The sequence below is a fragment of the Hakea prostrata genome, chromosome 3 (assembly GCF_041222555.1).
Source record: "Hakea prostrata isolate BN-2017 chromosome 3, UWA_Hpros_2, whole genome shotgun sequence".
NCBI classification, from domain to species: Eukaryota; Viridiplantae; Streptophyta; class Magnoliopsida; order Proteales; family Proteaceae; genus Hakea; species Hakea prostrata.
In genome coordinates, this window is record NC_142602.1 from 31,630,035 (window position 1) to 31,647,962 (window position 17,928).

At 36.4% G+C, this 17,928-nt stretch overlaps 1 protein-coding gene and 1 long non-coding RNA gene across 2 annotated transcripts; both read right to left on the minus strand.

The window, feature by feature from the left end:
• Positions 1-892: 892 nt before the first annotated feature.
• Positions 893-3,325, minus strand: LOC149022082 (uncharacterized). Its single transcript, XR_016172398.1, has 2 exons — positions 2,511-3,325; positions 893-2,036 (listed from the first exon to the last, which is right to left on the minus strand). It is a non-coding gene; the product is annotated as an uncharacterized LOC149022082 (long non-coding RNA).
• A 3,470-nt stretch (positions 3,326-6,795) lies between these two features.
• Positions 6,796-17,667, minus strand: LOC149022083 (Late embryogenesis abundant protein, group 2). Its single transcript, XM_089150259.1, has 2 exons — positions 16,639-17,667; positions 6,796-7,142 (listed from the first exon to the last, which is right to left on the minus strand). Exons 1-2 carry the CDS (start codon positions 17,617-17,619, stop codon positions 7,137-7,139), a joined length of 987 nt encoding a protein of 328 aa, XP_089006385.1. The 5' UTR covers positions 17,620-17,667; the 3' UTR covers positions 6,796-7,136.
• Between the last annotated feature and the right edge of the window lie 261 nt (positions 17,668-17,928).

The window sequence follows — 17,928 nt, forward strand, 5'->3', positions numbered from 1 at the left end:
TCAAATTATATGGACTAAAGCTCTGAACTATATATTTCTTCTTTCCCTCTCCCTGTTGTTTTTATACAGTTGAATTCAATTTTCCCTACAGCTGAGCTGTGGATATGATTATTTGTTACAACATTTTATTCCAGCCAAAAAGGCCCAAAACTATCAATTGGGAAAGATGGAATTGATAATGATGCATTGTTCTAAATTTGACATGTCCTCAGATGGAGGTTAGGGAATTCTTAATGAAACAGAAGACCACTGGTTGCCTCTACATCATTCATATTTTAGATATAAACCATTGAAGCATATCAACATGGCACGTCCAAAGATACATTAGTTTAGGGGAGCTAATTATCCCTTCAAATCATCTACTTTAAAATTAGTCAGCTCCTTTCTTTTTTTTTTTCCCTAGATTTTGTCTAAATAGGATTGGGGATTCAATCACTCTGAGTCAATCAAGGAGAGAAGAAGACTGACTCACAAAAGAACACCAGGAGTGAATCATTCATGAAAACAACAAACAGAGAGGGTGGGGGAAGAGGAACCACTCCTAGGTAACTGATTCTTTTGAGCTGTCTCCTTTACAATTTTAGCCTAACAGTAACACTACCCTCTTCTTGTTTTGTAGTCCTGCTCTCTTTGATCAGAGAGACAATACTAGAACGCCAAGAGATTACAGATGGATTTTGTCTAGCATGATGTGTAAAGCTTTCTTTCATTTGCTTGGAATTCAGTGAGAATCCAATACTACAAAATTCCCTGTGTATTCATTTAACAGTTATATAACTTTGAATCATTTTAACACAATATGAAAAACCTTAACAAAAACAAGAACAAAGAAAAGGTGTTTTTCCTTTTGAATAATTCAAGAAATTAATGAACCCAAAAAAAAAAAAAAGAGTTGCTTGATGAACAACTGAACTATGAATTCATAAATGAAAGGATCCCTCAAATCCCTTTTGCTCTCTTTCTTTTTCACACAAAGGAGGATGCAATATCCCTAATGTCTGAAGGCATGAAAGCCAAGATCATAAGAACAAGAAGTATGGCTATAGGAAGTAACAGCAACATGAATGGTGGGGGAGGTAATGGTGGTAATATAACTGGAAGGATCAACAATGATGCAGTGAGACACATGAGAACCATGAAGGATTCCAAACTGAAATAGCTTGCTGGGAATGATCTTTTGATGTTGTTCCCTTGCGATATAGACCTGTTGTAACTCTTGTTATTTCCTGCTGCTACCAAAGATGAAGCCCTCAATGTCACTGCCCCTGTTCCTTTCCCTGTTTCTGCTGCTTTCTCATCCATCATTTCTTGTGGCAATTTCCAGTTCAACCCCAGGAGTTTAACATTCATTTAGTATCACTTCCTGTAAATAAACCCCCCACCTCTTCAACCTGATAGTATCCCCTCCTTGATTGAACTATACGCCGATATCACACCCAAAGTCCCACAAAGAAAATAGCTGAAGATGAAATTATAGCATTCAAAAACCCAGATCAGTAATATGCTGTCTACTTCTTGCCTTCTCGGTATGAAGATTCAAACAAGATTGTTCTTCAAACACACGAGATCACAAGTTTGAAGGAAGATTTTACACACTTAACAAAATTTCTGCAGCTCCAGTAAACAACTCACCTCTCAGTTTAACACCACATTTACAATTGAAACTTCAAGATTCCCCAAAAACTGTAGAGTATATTCCTTTTTGTAAGTATGTCTCAGAACATATATACAGGCCCTCTGTCTCTTATGAAACAAGCTTTTGAATCTGATATTTTCCAACAAATCAGATGGCTAAATCCTTAGGTTAGAAACCCTTGAGTTCTCAGGTTCAAAATATTTACCAAGCATTCTAAATCTCTCCGAAGCCGAAGCGTGTCCAGATCCCAGATTGAATATAACGGCACCTAGGAGTTCAGTTCCCGTAAATGTGAAGAAGATCTTGAGTAGCGCCTACGATTTTCTGCCATTTGCAGCTGCCAAACCTCAAGAGTAGCAATTCCCAATTACAATTAAACTGTTGGCCCGTGATAGAAAATCTGCAAATCATGAAGATTTCTTTCCAAATCAATCCAATACTATTCAAATTTCAAAACAATTCCAACCAAGAAAACCACTAATTCAGTGAGAAGGAAAACGCAACTCATGATTCAATTAAACTTATAACCCTAAACAGCAGCGCCAGGCCCTGCAACGCGTCTAAAGAATCAACCAGTTAAAATAATTCGACAAATGGGTATCTAGATCTTATTCTGAGTAGTTGATTAATATTCTGGGTAATGGGTTTCTCAACCATCAGTTCAATCATATAACAGACATTGAAATCGAACAGGAAAAATTAATCAATCATTCTTTGGGATTAAAAATCTCAGAGAACTAGACAATTAAATCAGGAAAAACAAATACTTTTGCATCTCAACCCTTCAGAAAATCTCTTCCTATTCCAATTTGAACTTGAAGCCCAAGAACAAAACAAAAATGATAATGATAACCCAGTGAAAAACAAGACTCACCGCTGAATATTGTTGCGTTTCCGATGCTCCTCTGCAGATCTCTATTGCCTTTGGAGATCTCTCCTTCAAACCAGAGCAATTTTCCTTTAAACAGAACTACAGATAAGGGTATACGTATCTTTCAATTCCCCTTTTTTTTCTCTTAAACTTTTGTCTCTCTGTTGCAAGAGAATGGAAAATTGGTTGGTGATGTTGATAGAAGCTATTCCTTTATGAGGATGATAAAAAAAACTAATAAGAAGAAGAAGAAGAAGGGTATGATGCTTGGGGTCTTGTGGGTTGTGGGTTCCCCTTCTTTGAATTTGTATTTTCCGATGATGCAGATGCTGATGTACAAAGAGCTGACAAAAATAGAGAGAGGAAGGTGGTTTTGGAAGAAAGAGAAAATGGGTTTTCTGGTTTTGGGTTGGATTCAGTGAATTCAGAACAAATAAAAGTGGGGTTGGCCCTTCATGCAAGTGGATGAGTTATGAGAGGAAATAATGACTGGAATCACTGGACGGGTGTCCACAGCAAGAAAGAGAAAGAATGATTTTTCTATTTTTGAAAAAAAGTTGAGTTGGATTCAGTGAATTCAAACCAAGTGGGGTTGCTTCTTCAATGCAAGTGGATATGGATTTTGGACTTTGGAGAGGAAAAACAGGATTGAACGGGTGTGTTCTAAGGTTCTTCACCCCTGGACAAATTTTTATCATCTCCAATGGTTAGATCTCCCCTTCCTCTCTGTCTTTCTTTTTCTGGGAAATTCTCCTATTAATGATCCAACCCAGCAGCAATTTCATGAGCAAAGATCATTTCAAAAGTGGAAAGGGAGACCTTAGATTAGACTCCATGGGGTCCAGTGTTTTCTTATTTTCATTTGCTTTTGATTATTTTCATGTGTGACATAATAAAGCTGATTAGAGGATTAAGCAACTTGGAGATTTCTTATCCTCAATTCAAATCTAATCAAATCCTTATTCTCAATCTTATCATGGAAGGGTGAGAAATCTTTTTTGTGATTTCTATGCTTTATCATATCAAATCCTTTCCCATAATAAAATATTATCACTTGATTTCATTTTTTAATATTTAACTTTTTATATGAGGAAAGATTCTTGTCACACTGCATGGAGACATGGAATCACATGAAATTACTTCTTTGCCCTCTATAATGCTAAAAAAATCTCACCTTCTTATAGTCAATATTGCAATGTGTCAATTTAGGAACCAAATCTTTTGTGTTCTGACTGGGCGTCTATGTGGGTGTCCAACCACTGGATGCCTTACTTATGGTTCCAGGGTTGGTTCTCGAAAGTTCGAATTGAAACCCTACCCGCATAAAGAAAATTTCAATTCGTCAATTCGCAATCAAAACTAGATAGTATTGAGCATATCTATTGTATCTTATTCTCTTCTTCTTTTTTTTCCCCTCTTAATAAAAGGCACGTATCTAATTACACCAAAATATATTGGCCACAATAATCATATAAGACAAACATATTTTTTAAAATCACCTAACCAATACCATACTCAGATATTGATATTTTAAAGTTTAAACCTTGGTTCTATGTAATATGGCCACTCTACCAGGTCGGCCACTTGCTTTTGGTTCAAAAGTGGTTCATAAACCTTTTTTCTTTCTCACTCTGTACTAACCAGAATTGGCACAAGTTTTGCCAATTCAATTTGCATTTGTTAAATGCCCGTTTAGTTATATGAGTCTAGAGATTTCAAATATCTAGAAATTTTAAATGTATAAAATTTTAATTCTATAGAGTCATAATTCATAAAATTAACTCTTTGGTTAACTGAACATGTGGATGAAATCAGTGGATTCATTGTAATTTTTGTGAATACAAAAATGTATAGCATTTTTATAGTAAGGATGAAATCTCTGGATTTCACCTCGTACCCATAAATCTACAGATTCACCTTTTTAGTATAAAAAGATGAATCTCTAGATTTCGTGAATCTAGGAATTTTCACAACCAAACAAGTATAAATCTAGCATTCATGAATCCAAAGATTTTCACAACCAAACAGGTATAAATTTAGCATTCATGAATCTAAAGATTTGAAATCTCTTAATTCATATAACCAAACAGACCGCATAATCACGTGGATGCTTGCATTGATTAAGATTTCAAATCTATCCGAAATTAACATCCAAAGGATCAGAATTCCCTCAAAAGTAAATGTTTGGTTACCTGATCCTATAACTTGATTCATATTGAATTGCATGAATGTGGATTATGTACGCAACATCGATTTGAAAATCAGATTCTTCCGAATTTGAAAGAACAAGATCCACTTTTGTGCTGGCCTTGCAGCCAAGGGACAATCTTCAACTTTTAGTTCTATTTTATTTTATTTTATTTAGAACAAGTAGCTTATTATTCTTTTAGTTTTATTTTTCACTTTTTTTTTTTAAAGGTTCTTGAATTTAATTTTTTTTGATAAAAATTCTTGAACCTTTAGTGCTTGGAGAATGAGATATACAGACATTGAATCTTTCCACCACTTGTAGAAATCACCTAAATACATTCCTCCTTTCTTTCTTTCTTTTCTATGTATCTCATTATTTGTTATTATTTTTTTCTTTTTCTTTTTTTATGAACTGTCATTCTTTCATTATACATCAAGTAACATGTACAAAGTCATCAAGATGTGATACAAATCGGAAGATCATAGATTAGGGTTTTTAGATTGAGATCTCTTTGTATGAGAGAAGTTTGATTATTTCAATAGCTCATAACCTCTACCAACAATGGTAAAGGACTATATTCTCCCACACTTTTTCACTACTGTTTGATTACAGAATCCGGATACGGATTCATGAATCGAGATTCTTGTTTGGTTGTAAAATCTCTAGATTCATGAATTCTATAGATCTCACCTTTTACACTGAGACAACAAAGAAATTCAAGTCCTTCACTCACATAAAAAGAAAATTTTCCAACTTCAATAGTTGGATTTTTTATGCATCCAATCTCAAAATAAATAAATAAAAATTTGTATAACAAAATATAAATCATCACTTACTAAAAAAACAAGATCTTGAATTGAAATTGAACACGTATAAAGAATTAAATTATGTGAGTTGAAAAAATATTCTCTCAATGTGATCTACCCTTTTAATATATGGTTGAAAAATGTGATTAAAAAGCAATAGAAGGTAGAGAATCCCAGATCATTGAAAGCATGGGTTGGAATTTTTTTCCCTTTTCTTTGCCAAAGTAATGATTCAAAGAGGGATGAGACAAGAGGTATTGCGTGGTTTGGCGTGACTCCTTAATGGTCAAAGAGAGATGAGTTGATCATATAAGACTTACAAAGATCTTGACTCCTTAACGACGGCTGAATGTATAGAGGTAGAATTCCCCATACCAATCTTATCTTCAAGAGGTAGAATTCCTTTCTCACGAAAAATAAATAAAAGAGTTAGAAATTCCTCCAAGTTGAGGAAAGCATAGAGCACACATTCCGCCAAACCCAAAGACCCTTTCTTGTTCAATGTTTTAATCTGTAAACATGTAAGAAACCACATACATGAAAACATCAAGGTTTAGACAAGCCACTGAGATCCGTGAGAGGACCTCCATGATACAAATTAATAAAGCTTGACAAGACATCCATGGTGAGCTCCAGGGGACAATCATCTAAGGGTCGGTGGCTTCAAGGCTACACTGGCTATTTTTGTTGAATTGCTGTTTTAATGATCCATCGATCATTAAACCATTGGCTCTTGAACATAGGCCATGACAATAATGTGTTTCCAGAAGAATAATTTTGTTCCGTGCTTCAAATCAATCAAGGTTTAAAGTATCCCACAATATCATACATGTGCATCCATGTTAAATACAACTGATATAATATACTATGATACGTCTTTATATCGAATTGCACTAAAATACATTAGCTAGTACAATATAATATTTAATATAGGATAGTAAAGACAATACACCTCTTAAAATCTCTTGACCAATACGATACTCGATACCTACACTTTAATCCTTGCTTGAGTCACAGTCACGGGCAGACTCATAAGCCTAAACAAACGAAAGAAGTTCTATGACGGATCATTCGATTCACTCTTGAAAACCCGGAATTGCATCCTCAGCCCTGCCCAAATTTTTTATTTCTAAAATCCTGAAATAAACAAGCACCAAGTTGGAAACCAACCCTCACCCCCCCCCCCCTAATTTTATCTCAGCTACTTGTTTATCCCGGTTGATTCATCGGAATGAATTGGTCTTGACCAACAGAAATCTACTATGTTATTTTTGTTCCCAACAACCAAACAACAAGAATAATGATAATAGATAAACAAATAAACAGAAGAGGTATCATGCAGATCCTAACAGATAGGCCATAATATTCTTAGTACCAACCATAGATAGCTCAACTATAACAACACAGATTCTAGTTGTTGATCTGATGAAAAATAAAAGCAGGCAGCTGCAGTAAAAAACATTGAATGCCAACACAAGGCTCAACAACAGACAGACAGACAGACCGACATATACATCCAAAGGTGCAAGTACGGTTTATAAAGCTCACAAGCACACCAAGCATCTTCAACCTACCATAGTCCTCTAATCATATAGTTATATGCTCCCAAGGCAAACAAGCAACACCTTCTCTCTAGTCCTGCATCAGAGATCAAAATTCAAGTTTAGATCGATTACGATATAGAGAGGACAGATGACATTTGAATTCTATTAAAGGTACAATCATCCAGAGTAAAATCTCACATACAGTGCTTGTAGCACAGCAATATGAGAAGAAAAAAATAACAATAATTGATACACTGGCAGAAAGCTTAAGTAAATTGACCCCGCCCAAAATAAATAAATAAATAAAGAAAAAAAGCATGCAAGGTTAGTAATTGATTGTTGTTTCAACATAAGCTTCATTCTTGAGCATTAGATAATAGACAAGAATGTGTTAAAGCTAAAAAGATTTTTTTTTTTTTTTTTTTTTTTTTGGATGGCCGGGGTGGGGGGCGGCTAAAAGGTCATTATTACTAAAGAAGCGAAAAAGTAAACGAACAAATAGACAAACATAAGGAGCAATCGCCTCAACCACATTGAGAAAAAACAATCAGCTACTCAAACAAATACGGACTTAAAATCTAAACCATGCTAGAACCGCTGCATCCCTATGCAGTTCCATCTGTATCGTACTAGGCCACGATACACAAACCTTGATCAATGTAATCATTCATCAATAGTCCTAACATTATCTGTAGATACAACACCATCAATTAGAGAAGAAAATAATAGCTTGGTCAAGACAGGGAGTGACATGGAGAGTAGATTAAACATAGCTTCAATAAGATAGAGTAATACAGAGTGAACAGCACATGACAGGCTGGAGAAGCACATTCAGAAAGGAAGACAGAAATTGCATCTGGTGTCGCAAAACAGGCAAGATATGGAGAAGAATCAATTTCTAGATGCTGGATGATATCTAATGGAAAGATTTTGAGTTAGGAGTTAAGTCCTAGGGGGATAGGATTCTAGAAACAGAGTTCCAAAACAAGAAATTGAAAACTGTATAGAAAGGGGACCAAATCAGGCAACAAAAGATCAAGACAGCATCAGATTTTGGCATTAAGTAATATGATACTAATCTGAAATAAGATCTGCTCTTCTAAATCAAACAAGATTAATAATCCACCCTGATGCAATGCAAAGGCAACAAAATTGAACTTTGAAATGATAGCATGAAATGCAATTATTTTATATATATATGATTAGATCTGAAATCCATGGTGTACTAATGGAGAAATGTAGATACAACCAAGTATGGTATGTATTAAAACTGAAGAGGAGTTGTTTCCAGATTATATGATTTTTTGGTATGTATTAAAACTGAAAAGCAGTTGTTTCCAGATTATATGATTTTTTGGTATGTATTAAAACTGAAAAGGAGTTGTTTCCAGATTATATGAATTTTTGGAATGATGATGACAACAAAAAAGAATGTGAAAGGGTAGAAGAATACAGACCATGCTGAAATCCCATCACCCTATGTTAGAACTCTCAGTTAGGGTTGCTATTAAATCTCAGAAGCTACTCTGAGCACAATACTATGCTTTATTTAACATTGGAAACCATAGCAAGGCTTTAAGCATCATATTGTTCATATAGAAACTAAAAGCGAATGTACACTAGGAAGATACTGTATAACTGTGTAACCAATCCCAAGATCTGAGTATTAGGTAGAGAGAATAAGAAAGAGAGATTGAGGAAGAAGAAGAGAGAATAATTGAGGAACAAGGCTGGGCAATAGAAAACTATATGTTCTACCGAACCAGACTCACATATTTATAATAAACTGAAATAAGATTATAAAAGGAAATTCAAACTCAAATATAACTCTCAACACTTTCTTAATCAAACCTAAACCTTAGTAGGAAACCTACCATAATCCCAATAAGGAAACAACAAACATCAAAGACCCAAACCAATAAGGAAACCACCCTAGGGGGATTTCCCCTATCGTGTTACATCATATTTACTTCTCTAACTCTCCCCCTCAAGCTGGAGTATACACAAAGAAAGCTCCAGCTTGGACAAACAAGAATAAACTCAAAGGGCAGCACCAATCTTGAACCGTATTAAGACACCAACACGCTCGAATTAGCACCCTAATCCATGTCTTTATAGCAACCAATGAGAACAAACACCAAACACCCTTCATATTGAGGACTCAAAATGCAGCATGCAACGGCAACAGAAAAGTCCATCAAATGTAGCACCAAACAGCTCCAAATATCCACTAAATGTTCCTAACAACTACATAGAGGTCGAAAAAAGTTGCAGCTCCAATGCATGCTCAAAAAATTTGAATGAAAGTGTAGCTTCCACGGCTTCAAAAAGAAAATTCCATAAAAGTGTAGCTCCATTGACTACACAAAAGATCCACAAAAGCCTACCAAAGAAAGGTGCTCCAACAATCAAACTCATTCTTGAGTCCAGAAAAAGTTTCTTGCAGTCTACGCCTTCAATCTCCCCCTCATTTTTATCATTACACATGACAAAAAACAACTAATAATCACCTCAACTTTCGTAACAAAATATTCCATCAATAAAATCCCAATATCTCCAATAGCAATGACAAATAAAATCCCAATTTAAGATAATGGCAAAAACCAAAATTTTCATGGACTTATTGAGAAATAAAGAAAAATAATGGCAAATGTGTAAATATTCCAAGACTAAAACGGGAATGGAATGAATGTAATTAGAGAAATTCCCAAAAGGAAACTAAAACCAAAAGCCAAAGAGTAAACCTGGAAGCCTAAATTTAAGGACACACTATGGGAACTGATCCTAATTAATACGGAAATAAATAACACGGCTCACCAAATCTAGGAGTTAGAAACAGAATGGGAAAACATAACCAGGAAATAGAACCAGAAAATAGAATTTGCAACAGAACCACAACAGAACTAGATAAGTGCACGTTTGATAACGATCTCTTCTAAGAATGTCATTCTTTGCTAGAATCGTTTTCTAGCATTTTTATTAAAGAACGATGGTCTGAGCACAATTTTGACCGATTGGTAAGATTTGTGCTGAAAACACTTGAGGCAATGGTAATTTAAAATAATAATAATAATAATAATAATTAATAAATAAATAATCTTATGAGGGTGGGAAGGAGTTAGAAGTTGCATGTGAATGAAGTTTGGGTTGAGCGTCCCTCTTTGACTTAATTTTGACATGTTTTTTGTTTTTGAGAACGATGAAAGAACTCAAAATTGTTTTGCAAAAAACCTTTTTAGACAAGAAAATTCGACCAGTTCATTTCCTCAAAACAAAAGAACAATCCATTTTACCAAACACTTTTTGGCGTTCTTCGGCATTCTGAGAAAGAAAGAACACAAAAAACTGCTCCTTGGCCCGTTACCAAATGCACCCTAACATAATCAAGAACAGAACAGAATGAGAACACAGAATCAGGAACAGAACAGGGAAACAATCAAGAAATAGAATCTGAAAATGATCCTGGATTGAACCAGCATTGATCCCAAAACTTAACCAAATCTGAACCAAGAACTGAGCCAAAACTGAACCAAAATGTTGAACCCCTAACTGACCCAAATATGAACTCAAAAATTGAAACAAAACTAAACCAAAAAATTATCCAACACTGAACTCAACATTAAACCGAAAATCCAATACCAACCGAACCATCTTCTTCTTTAATAAATCCTCTTGAAAATCCAATGATAAAGAGACGGTGCCATACCAAACTTCCACCTGCAAGTTTTCCTCATCTCCTTCCTATTCTCTCTTCCACTTAAATCTTCAAATTTACTCTCCTTTTTTTTTTCCACCAAATCAGACCCCTTTTTTTAAATCAACAAAACACCAAGTGACTATCGAAGCTGACTCTCCCTTTCTCTTCTTCCATCAAATGAAGCAACAAATGAGCTGTTTCAGATGGTGTGAACTCAACCCATCGAACCGCCAAAACCCAGAGATACATGTTTTCGTTTTCTGCCCTCACAGACTCTCATGCCATGAGGTTTTTTGTTTCGATTACAATAGAGTCACATATCTCTCACAATCGAATTCCTCTTTCTTTCTATTTTTTTAATCAAATAGCTGGCAGAAACAAACCCAACAGAATCGACATTCAAACCTGAAGTTCTTCTTCTTCTCAATTTCAACTTACCTTAGAAAACTCAAAATCGCAGCAAATTTCAGAAACAGACCAGAAAACTCATAATGGAGATCAGTTCCACAGCACCAAAACTTCCAAGAAACCTCCAATAAAAGCGAACCTCAAAGCAAATTTCACAAACCTCCAATCGAAACTCAGAAAATTGAAATCCAAAGTTTCCAAATTTTTGGGAACCCTAGTTCATCTTCTTCATTGAACTAGGATTCCTTTCAGATGAAACACCTAAAAGACTCTCAAAACAGGTACAGATTATGGCTCTGATACCATGTAAACAATTCCAAGATCGGAGTATTGGGTAGAGAGCAGAAGAAAGAGAGATTGAGGGGGGAGAAGAGAGAATAATTGAGGAACAAGGCTGGGCGACAGAAAATTGTATGTTCTACCATACCAGACTCACATATTTATAATAAACTGAAATAGGATTACAAAAGGAAACTCAAACTCAAATATAACTCTTTAACACTTTCTTAATCAAACCTAAGCCTTAGTAAGAAACCTACACTAGGACTCTAATAACCATAATCCCAATAAGGAAACAACTAACATCACAGCCCAAACCAATAAGGAAACCACTCTAGGGGGACTCCCCCAATCATGTAAGATCATATTTACTCTCATTATCTCTAACAAACTGAAATAGGAAATATATGCATAATAGAAATTGGATGTCCTTCCTAATTAGAACTCTAGTTAGAATAGCTGTCACGCATTCCTAATTGGGGCAAGAATGCACCAGGAAGAAGGCAGTACAATTTGGCTCAGTTTTGTGAATTGAATACTAACTGATTTTCTTTTACGTGACAACACGGAGGTGTTGGTCCTGTTTCAGGCTTCCATTGGAAAAATAATTAGAAAGGGCCCACCCAAGTGTTTGGTAACTCAATAAGCACAAGAAGCAAAACAATAAAAATTTAAAGTTCTGTAAGAGCAAATGCCACAATGGTAAATAGTGAAACGACAGTATTATTGTAAAACAGAATTTAGAAGGCTATTGGAAAGACAAGGGAGGACACAGATATCATTTGATTTAAGGTTGAATAAAAAGGAAGGGCAGGGCTTACCACAAAATCCCCCCAACTGAAAACCAAAATATTAAAATAAAAAAATAAATTAAAAATATATATATAAAAAAGGCAGGGATAGTTTTGGAACCTGGGTTATGAAACGGTTTAATTAAGACAGAAAAGAAAGCACTGTGGAAGAACGTTTTGGGAGTTGTTGTCTGCAACCTCTCGACTAAACCAGAGATAGAAAACCAGCAACCTTTGATTGAGAAGACTCCTTCCATGACAATTGTGTAAACCTGAAACTTCAACTGGAAACGTACAACTCTAGGTTCTACTGATTCCAGAAAAGCAGAGCTCACGATAAAAGATAGAAGATTAAAGAAAATGCAGCAACTCCAATCTGTACGGCAAAGCAGAAGTCATATCCGGTCACAGCTTTGATTCACAATGTGATGGAGGCACTTGGATCAAAATTCTAGGTTGGATCACCTCAAGTGAGCATCCTCCACCCCAAATCCTAGACTAGACAGAAAATCCTTTTAAAGAGCTCTATAAAATCTCTGCTCTTCGCATGGTTCAACAGTGACAGTATGTCACCAATAAAGAAGCATACCAAGAACAGAATATGGTAAGGAATGGAGAAATTAGAAGAGAAGGAGAAGAGAATCTCAGAGGAGAGAGAAAGGAGACAGAAACTTGCCAAGTCATTTACCTCACCAGTAACAATAAACAAACACAAAATCTTAGTTCATCAAATCCGTAAATAAAACACAATTAAAAGAGTTAAAAATAAACTCAAAAGACTCCTGATATTTGTCTAAAACTGAAAATTAAGTTACTAAATTAACTTTATTAATCAATCTATTAAACCTGAGGTATGGAAAGGATTCTACCACTAATCAGCCCATTTAAATTATAATAAAAAATCCCAGCTAATAAGAACCTAATAAATTAATTCAATTAAAATCTTACTAAAGACCCAAATGAAGGGTTTGGGTGCATTGCACCTGCGTCAGGGTTTCATACATAATTAAAACCATTTCCAATATAGGAAGACGTGTTCTATCCATACAGGACTTAATACTACCTTTAACAGCAAAGGAAAAAACATTATTTAATGATAAAGTGTTTCAAATTAACCGATGCAGGCAAGTCATCTAAAGGGCTTATTTTTAATGGAAATAGACTTTATGTAGGATTATGTATGTGATAGGCCTTAAACCCACGGGTTCTCCTGGTATGGACCACTTTAGGGGGTAGAAAGTAGAGTAGAGTAGATTCTTGTTATGAGTTTGTTATGTTACTTTGTTGATTAAAAATTAAGTATGCTTTGTCCTCCTTATTGTTTGTGTCGGTTCTTGAGTTTCCACTATGAGTTTGTAAGGACTACAGCCTCATGCATGAATTGGATTAATGAACTGAGGGGGAACAAAAACTTGCATTGGGTTACTTCGTGAGAGATCAAAATATACCGGGAAGCACAAGTGAGAAACCTGAGTCTAAGAGATACTGATGTAGCCTCAATAGGATTGAGGGCCAATGCCAAAATCTTTATAGAGGACCAACTTGTACAGGCTGTTCACTTGCATAACCATGTGCCATTACCCGGTCAGATACCAATTAAACAAGGCACCCTACAAAAGGCAGTAGCTACGTACACTCCCATAAATCAGCCTGGAAGCCTAAACCGAACATTGTTGATGCCTAGGCGACACATTGACAACCATAGAAAATTGTTTGGGGTTCTTGGGATTATGGGAGATCTTTGGATATCTTCAGATGGGGTAACCAAGAAACGGGGTTCTTGTGGTCCTGAAATGCTGATATGAAATTTGGGTCTAAATTGGGGATGATGTAGGGGGATGAAACTGCAACAATAACAATCATAACAACCACCAACTTAACCTTATCCCTACTCAATGAGGTTTGCTACATGGATATGATGAAGGTTACAGCAAAGAGACAAAGAGCGACAACAATGGACAAATTATGTACAAGAGAAGATAAGTAGGAGACTAAGTCATGGTAGCATCACAGGAATATTCCCTTTTCACAGGGTCAGCTGCATGGATCTTAATCTTCCAAACAACTTTATGGCAGTCATAGTAGAGTCTAGCCATAGCACATGCATATCCTTCCTTACCACACCTCTCTCATAGTCAATCTAGGCTTAGATCCATCTAACTGGATCTAATAACTCTTACTTCCAGGTATGAGTTACCAGTGCCTCTAAAGGTCTCTGTTCAACACAACCATATCACTTCAGGCAGCTCTCCAGTAGCTTGTCCCGGATCAATGCAATTCCCAATTCAGTTCCATATAATCATTCCTTGCTTTATCTCTTTTAGTCCTGTGATAAGCCCCTTGTTATCCAAGAATATAAACGGAAGGGCAAATAAGGGAAAGCAGCATCAGTTGTAGCAGAGCCACAAGAGAACCTAGCACGTCTAACATCTAAAACAGGGGAAGGGACAGGTGGCAGCTCATCATTGGTCATTGGACACTCCAGCTGGCAGAAGATGATTGGATAGAAGAGTAAATTCTGTTAGAGTTTGTTACATGAAGGGGGGACTGAGGGAGGAAAGAAGGGAGGGAAAAATATAGAAGCAGCAAGCAGAGCTTGCGGGGAGAGGGAGGACCTCTGGGAATGGCTTAGCCATGGTGTTGCTCAGGTTTATCTGTGTTTCAATTTAGTTTGATTAATAGTCCTAAATCTGTAGTATATTCATTCTATCTTGTTCAGCAATTTCCATACAAGAATGTTAATGGAATCGACTATCATATGAATACCAATCTACTGAGTATTGTTCTGAGTTCTTTAGCCTTCAGTCTGTAGATGTCGATTAATGATGTGTTTATTTCTGAGGTTGGAAGAGTTTAGATCTGAAACAGGGGGTCCTATCATCCTGCCATAGATCCTCCTAAATATCCTCATCTATGCTTCACTCACTTTGTCTATGTGATTCCCCTTGGCTGCCAATAATACCCCACATTATATGCAAATCCGACAGTTAGATTTACATAGATCTAACTTCAAAATTTTGGGGTTTTTTTTGGGGGAACCCAAAATGTCAAGAAAGAGGGTGGAACCCGGGAGCTTGGAACTGTAAATTGATGTGTATTCTTCTTGACAAGATGAAAAGGGAAATGTGTATAGACTGTTGGATGGTTTTGGGAGGACTTCAATGGAGTGTATGGACTGTACGGCGTACGCACAACCCTATGCATGGGGTCTACAAAAACACAGATATTACTAAAAGGGGAAAGGAGAGAAAATGGGAGAAGAAAGCTAATCCAGATATGACTCACCAGGTTAGAATGTAACATTAGGATACAACTCACCAAGAATTCACTTGGATATTACCCATGAAGACAACCGGCTGCAACTCAGGAGCCAAGATTCCCACAATGGAGAAGACCACAAAAGCAGCAAACTTTGCAGACAGAAATTTAATTATCAATCTTGAAAATCATTTTTTTTATTCCTCCACGATTGGATATATATATATACACACACACACACACACACACACACACATAAACATATATAAAGCCAAATTGTTGGCTAAACAAGCCCTGCTTGAAGCCAAATCGCAGCCCTTGATGAAGAGGACGAGGACGACGATGAAGATTATGAATAATCCATCAGTGACTCCATGATGTATAATTGTCATATTGGACAACATGCACAAGATCCACTCGATGAAGAGGACGACAATGAGAACCTTCTCGCTGAATCTATTGCATCCACCCCCTTTGTTTGGGTTACTGGAAAACGCGGCCAAGGATGTGGCAATGGACGTCCCAAAAATACAACCAATACCACCGGCAAAGGCAAAAGTCTGCTGCTAAATAATCACCTACAAATATTACATCCAGTTCCCAGGACTTGAAGATGGAAAATCGTTGGCCATGACAACACCAAAGAATGCCCCGTAAGCCGTGATGGCAATATCGGCACTCCTCCCAACCTAATAATGAAATCTATTTTAATTTAAAACACAAACAACTTCATCCATTTCTATGGAGTATGAAATGGCTAATTACAATCCAAAAGACTTATACCCTAATCAAACTGCTGGTTTGTGAGTCTCTTGTGGACTGGTTGTCACTTGAGGTTACTAACCTATCTCTTACCTGTAATTTAGGTCAACTAAAGTTGCCTAGGGAAGTAGTGGTAGGAGCCTCATGCACAACATATACCCTCCTCAACATGCAGGTTAAAAGAAAACACATTGGAATAAATGCCTAGCACATATATAACCCAACCAAGGATCATTAAAAACAGCCTTGTTCTGCATTTTATCCCCGCTATATTATGTTATTATAATGTTGTCAAACATTAAAAATTTGATAAATGAAGCATAAATGCTCTTCACAGCAGCCGAATGAAGCAAAGATATCAATAGTATAATAAAAAGCTAATCATCTAAGTGTACCTCATCATCATCATCATCATCTTCTCCGTCTTCTTTGTTCTTCTTGAGGCGGGTTGTTCCACCCTCCTTGCTGATTGGTAGCTTCATTGACCCAAAAGGTGTGTCCACATTGATATTTCCCTTCATAGCATAACCAGTACCCCTTCCTCTAATCATGTCCCAAAGTGCAGAACCAAAATCTTTAGGCCTAAAAGTGATGGGGATTTCAATGCGACTGATTCCATTTTTATCAATTTTAGTTGATTTGGCAAGATCAGCAGCTCCAACACTAACGTCAGCAAGCCAAACTTCATAATCCAGGTCATTGAGGGCAAGGTCAAAGTCATTCTTGTTTTCCAATTTCAGATGAAGAACCGCAACAGCTTCTTCGAAAGAGAATTTCTCAAAGTGTATTTTCTCAATATCAATATCAGGCTTGTAGGGGATTGGAATCTCGCCTGTCTTCTCCAGTGGTATAGTTAGCCTTCCAAATACCGGTACATCTACAATGAGGTCAACCTTGATCCTGTAAGGAATTATGCTCCCAGGCTTAATATCAGCATAGGTGTTTTTAATATCAGCATAGATCAAAGAAACTGGTATCTTGACGGTCTCCGAACCATGAGCATGGATAGTCCCAGCATCAGGGATTAATCCAGATATAAGTTTCCTTCCATCACTCTCAATTAAGTAGTTTATATCGATCAGGGGAATAGGAACAGGATTGGGGTTTGTAACAAGTACATCAACAACAATATCTGCCCTTTCCAGATTAATCACGGGAAGGTGAATCCCTGTTACATCTGCAGTTGGTTTCCCAAATCCAATAGCTTCCTCAATTTTCTCCCCAATATTGTGAATGAAATCCTTAACCTTATCAATAAATCCTCCCTTGTCTTCCTCTTTGTCATCTTCTTTGTGACTTTTCTCCTTGACATCTTCTTTGTGACTTTTCTCCTTGACATCCCTCTCAACCACTTCTGGGTTATCAGATGACGCCATTCCTAGAAAAGCACCAACTTGCAGTTGTTATACAGTGGGTTCCAGGAACCACACTCATCATTGACAATACATGACTGAACAGTAAAAAGGAAGAATAAAATGAAAAAAAAATATAACTCGAATGGGATAGCTCGCTTGGCAATGACCAACAAATTACAATTAAGAGATCCCGAGTTCACCTCTCCTTAGGTCCACAAAAAATAAAAAGATCCTCGAACATGTCAATCAGTCATTAACTTCCTTATTTTGATGTTCTTAACTAGCAAAATTTGAGGACTCAACAAATCACAATGAAACACCAGAAGCAGA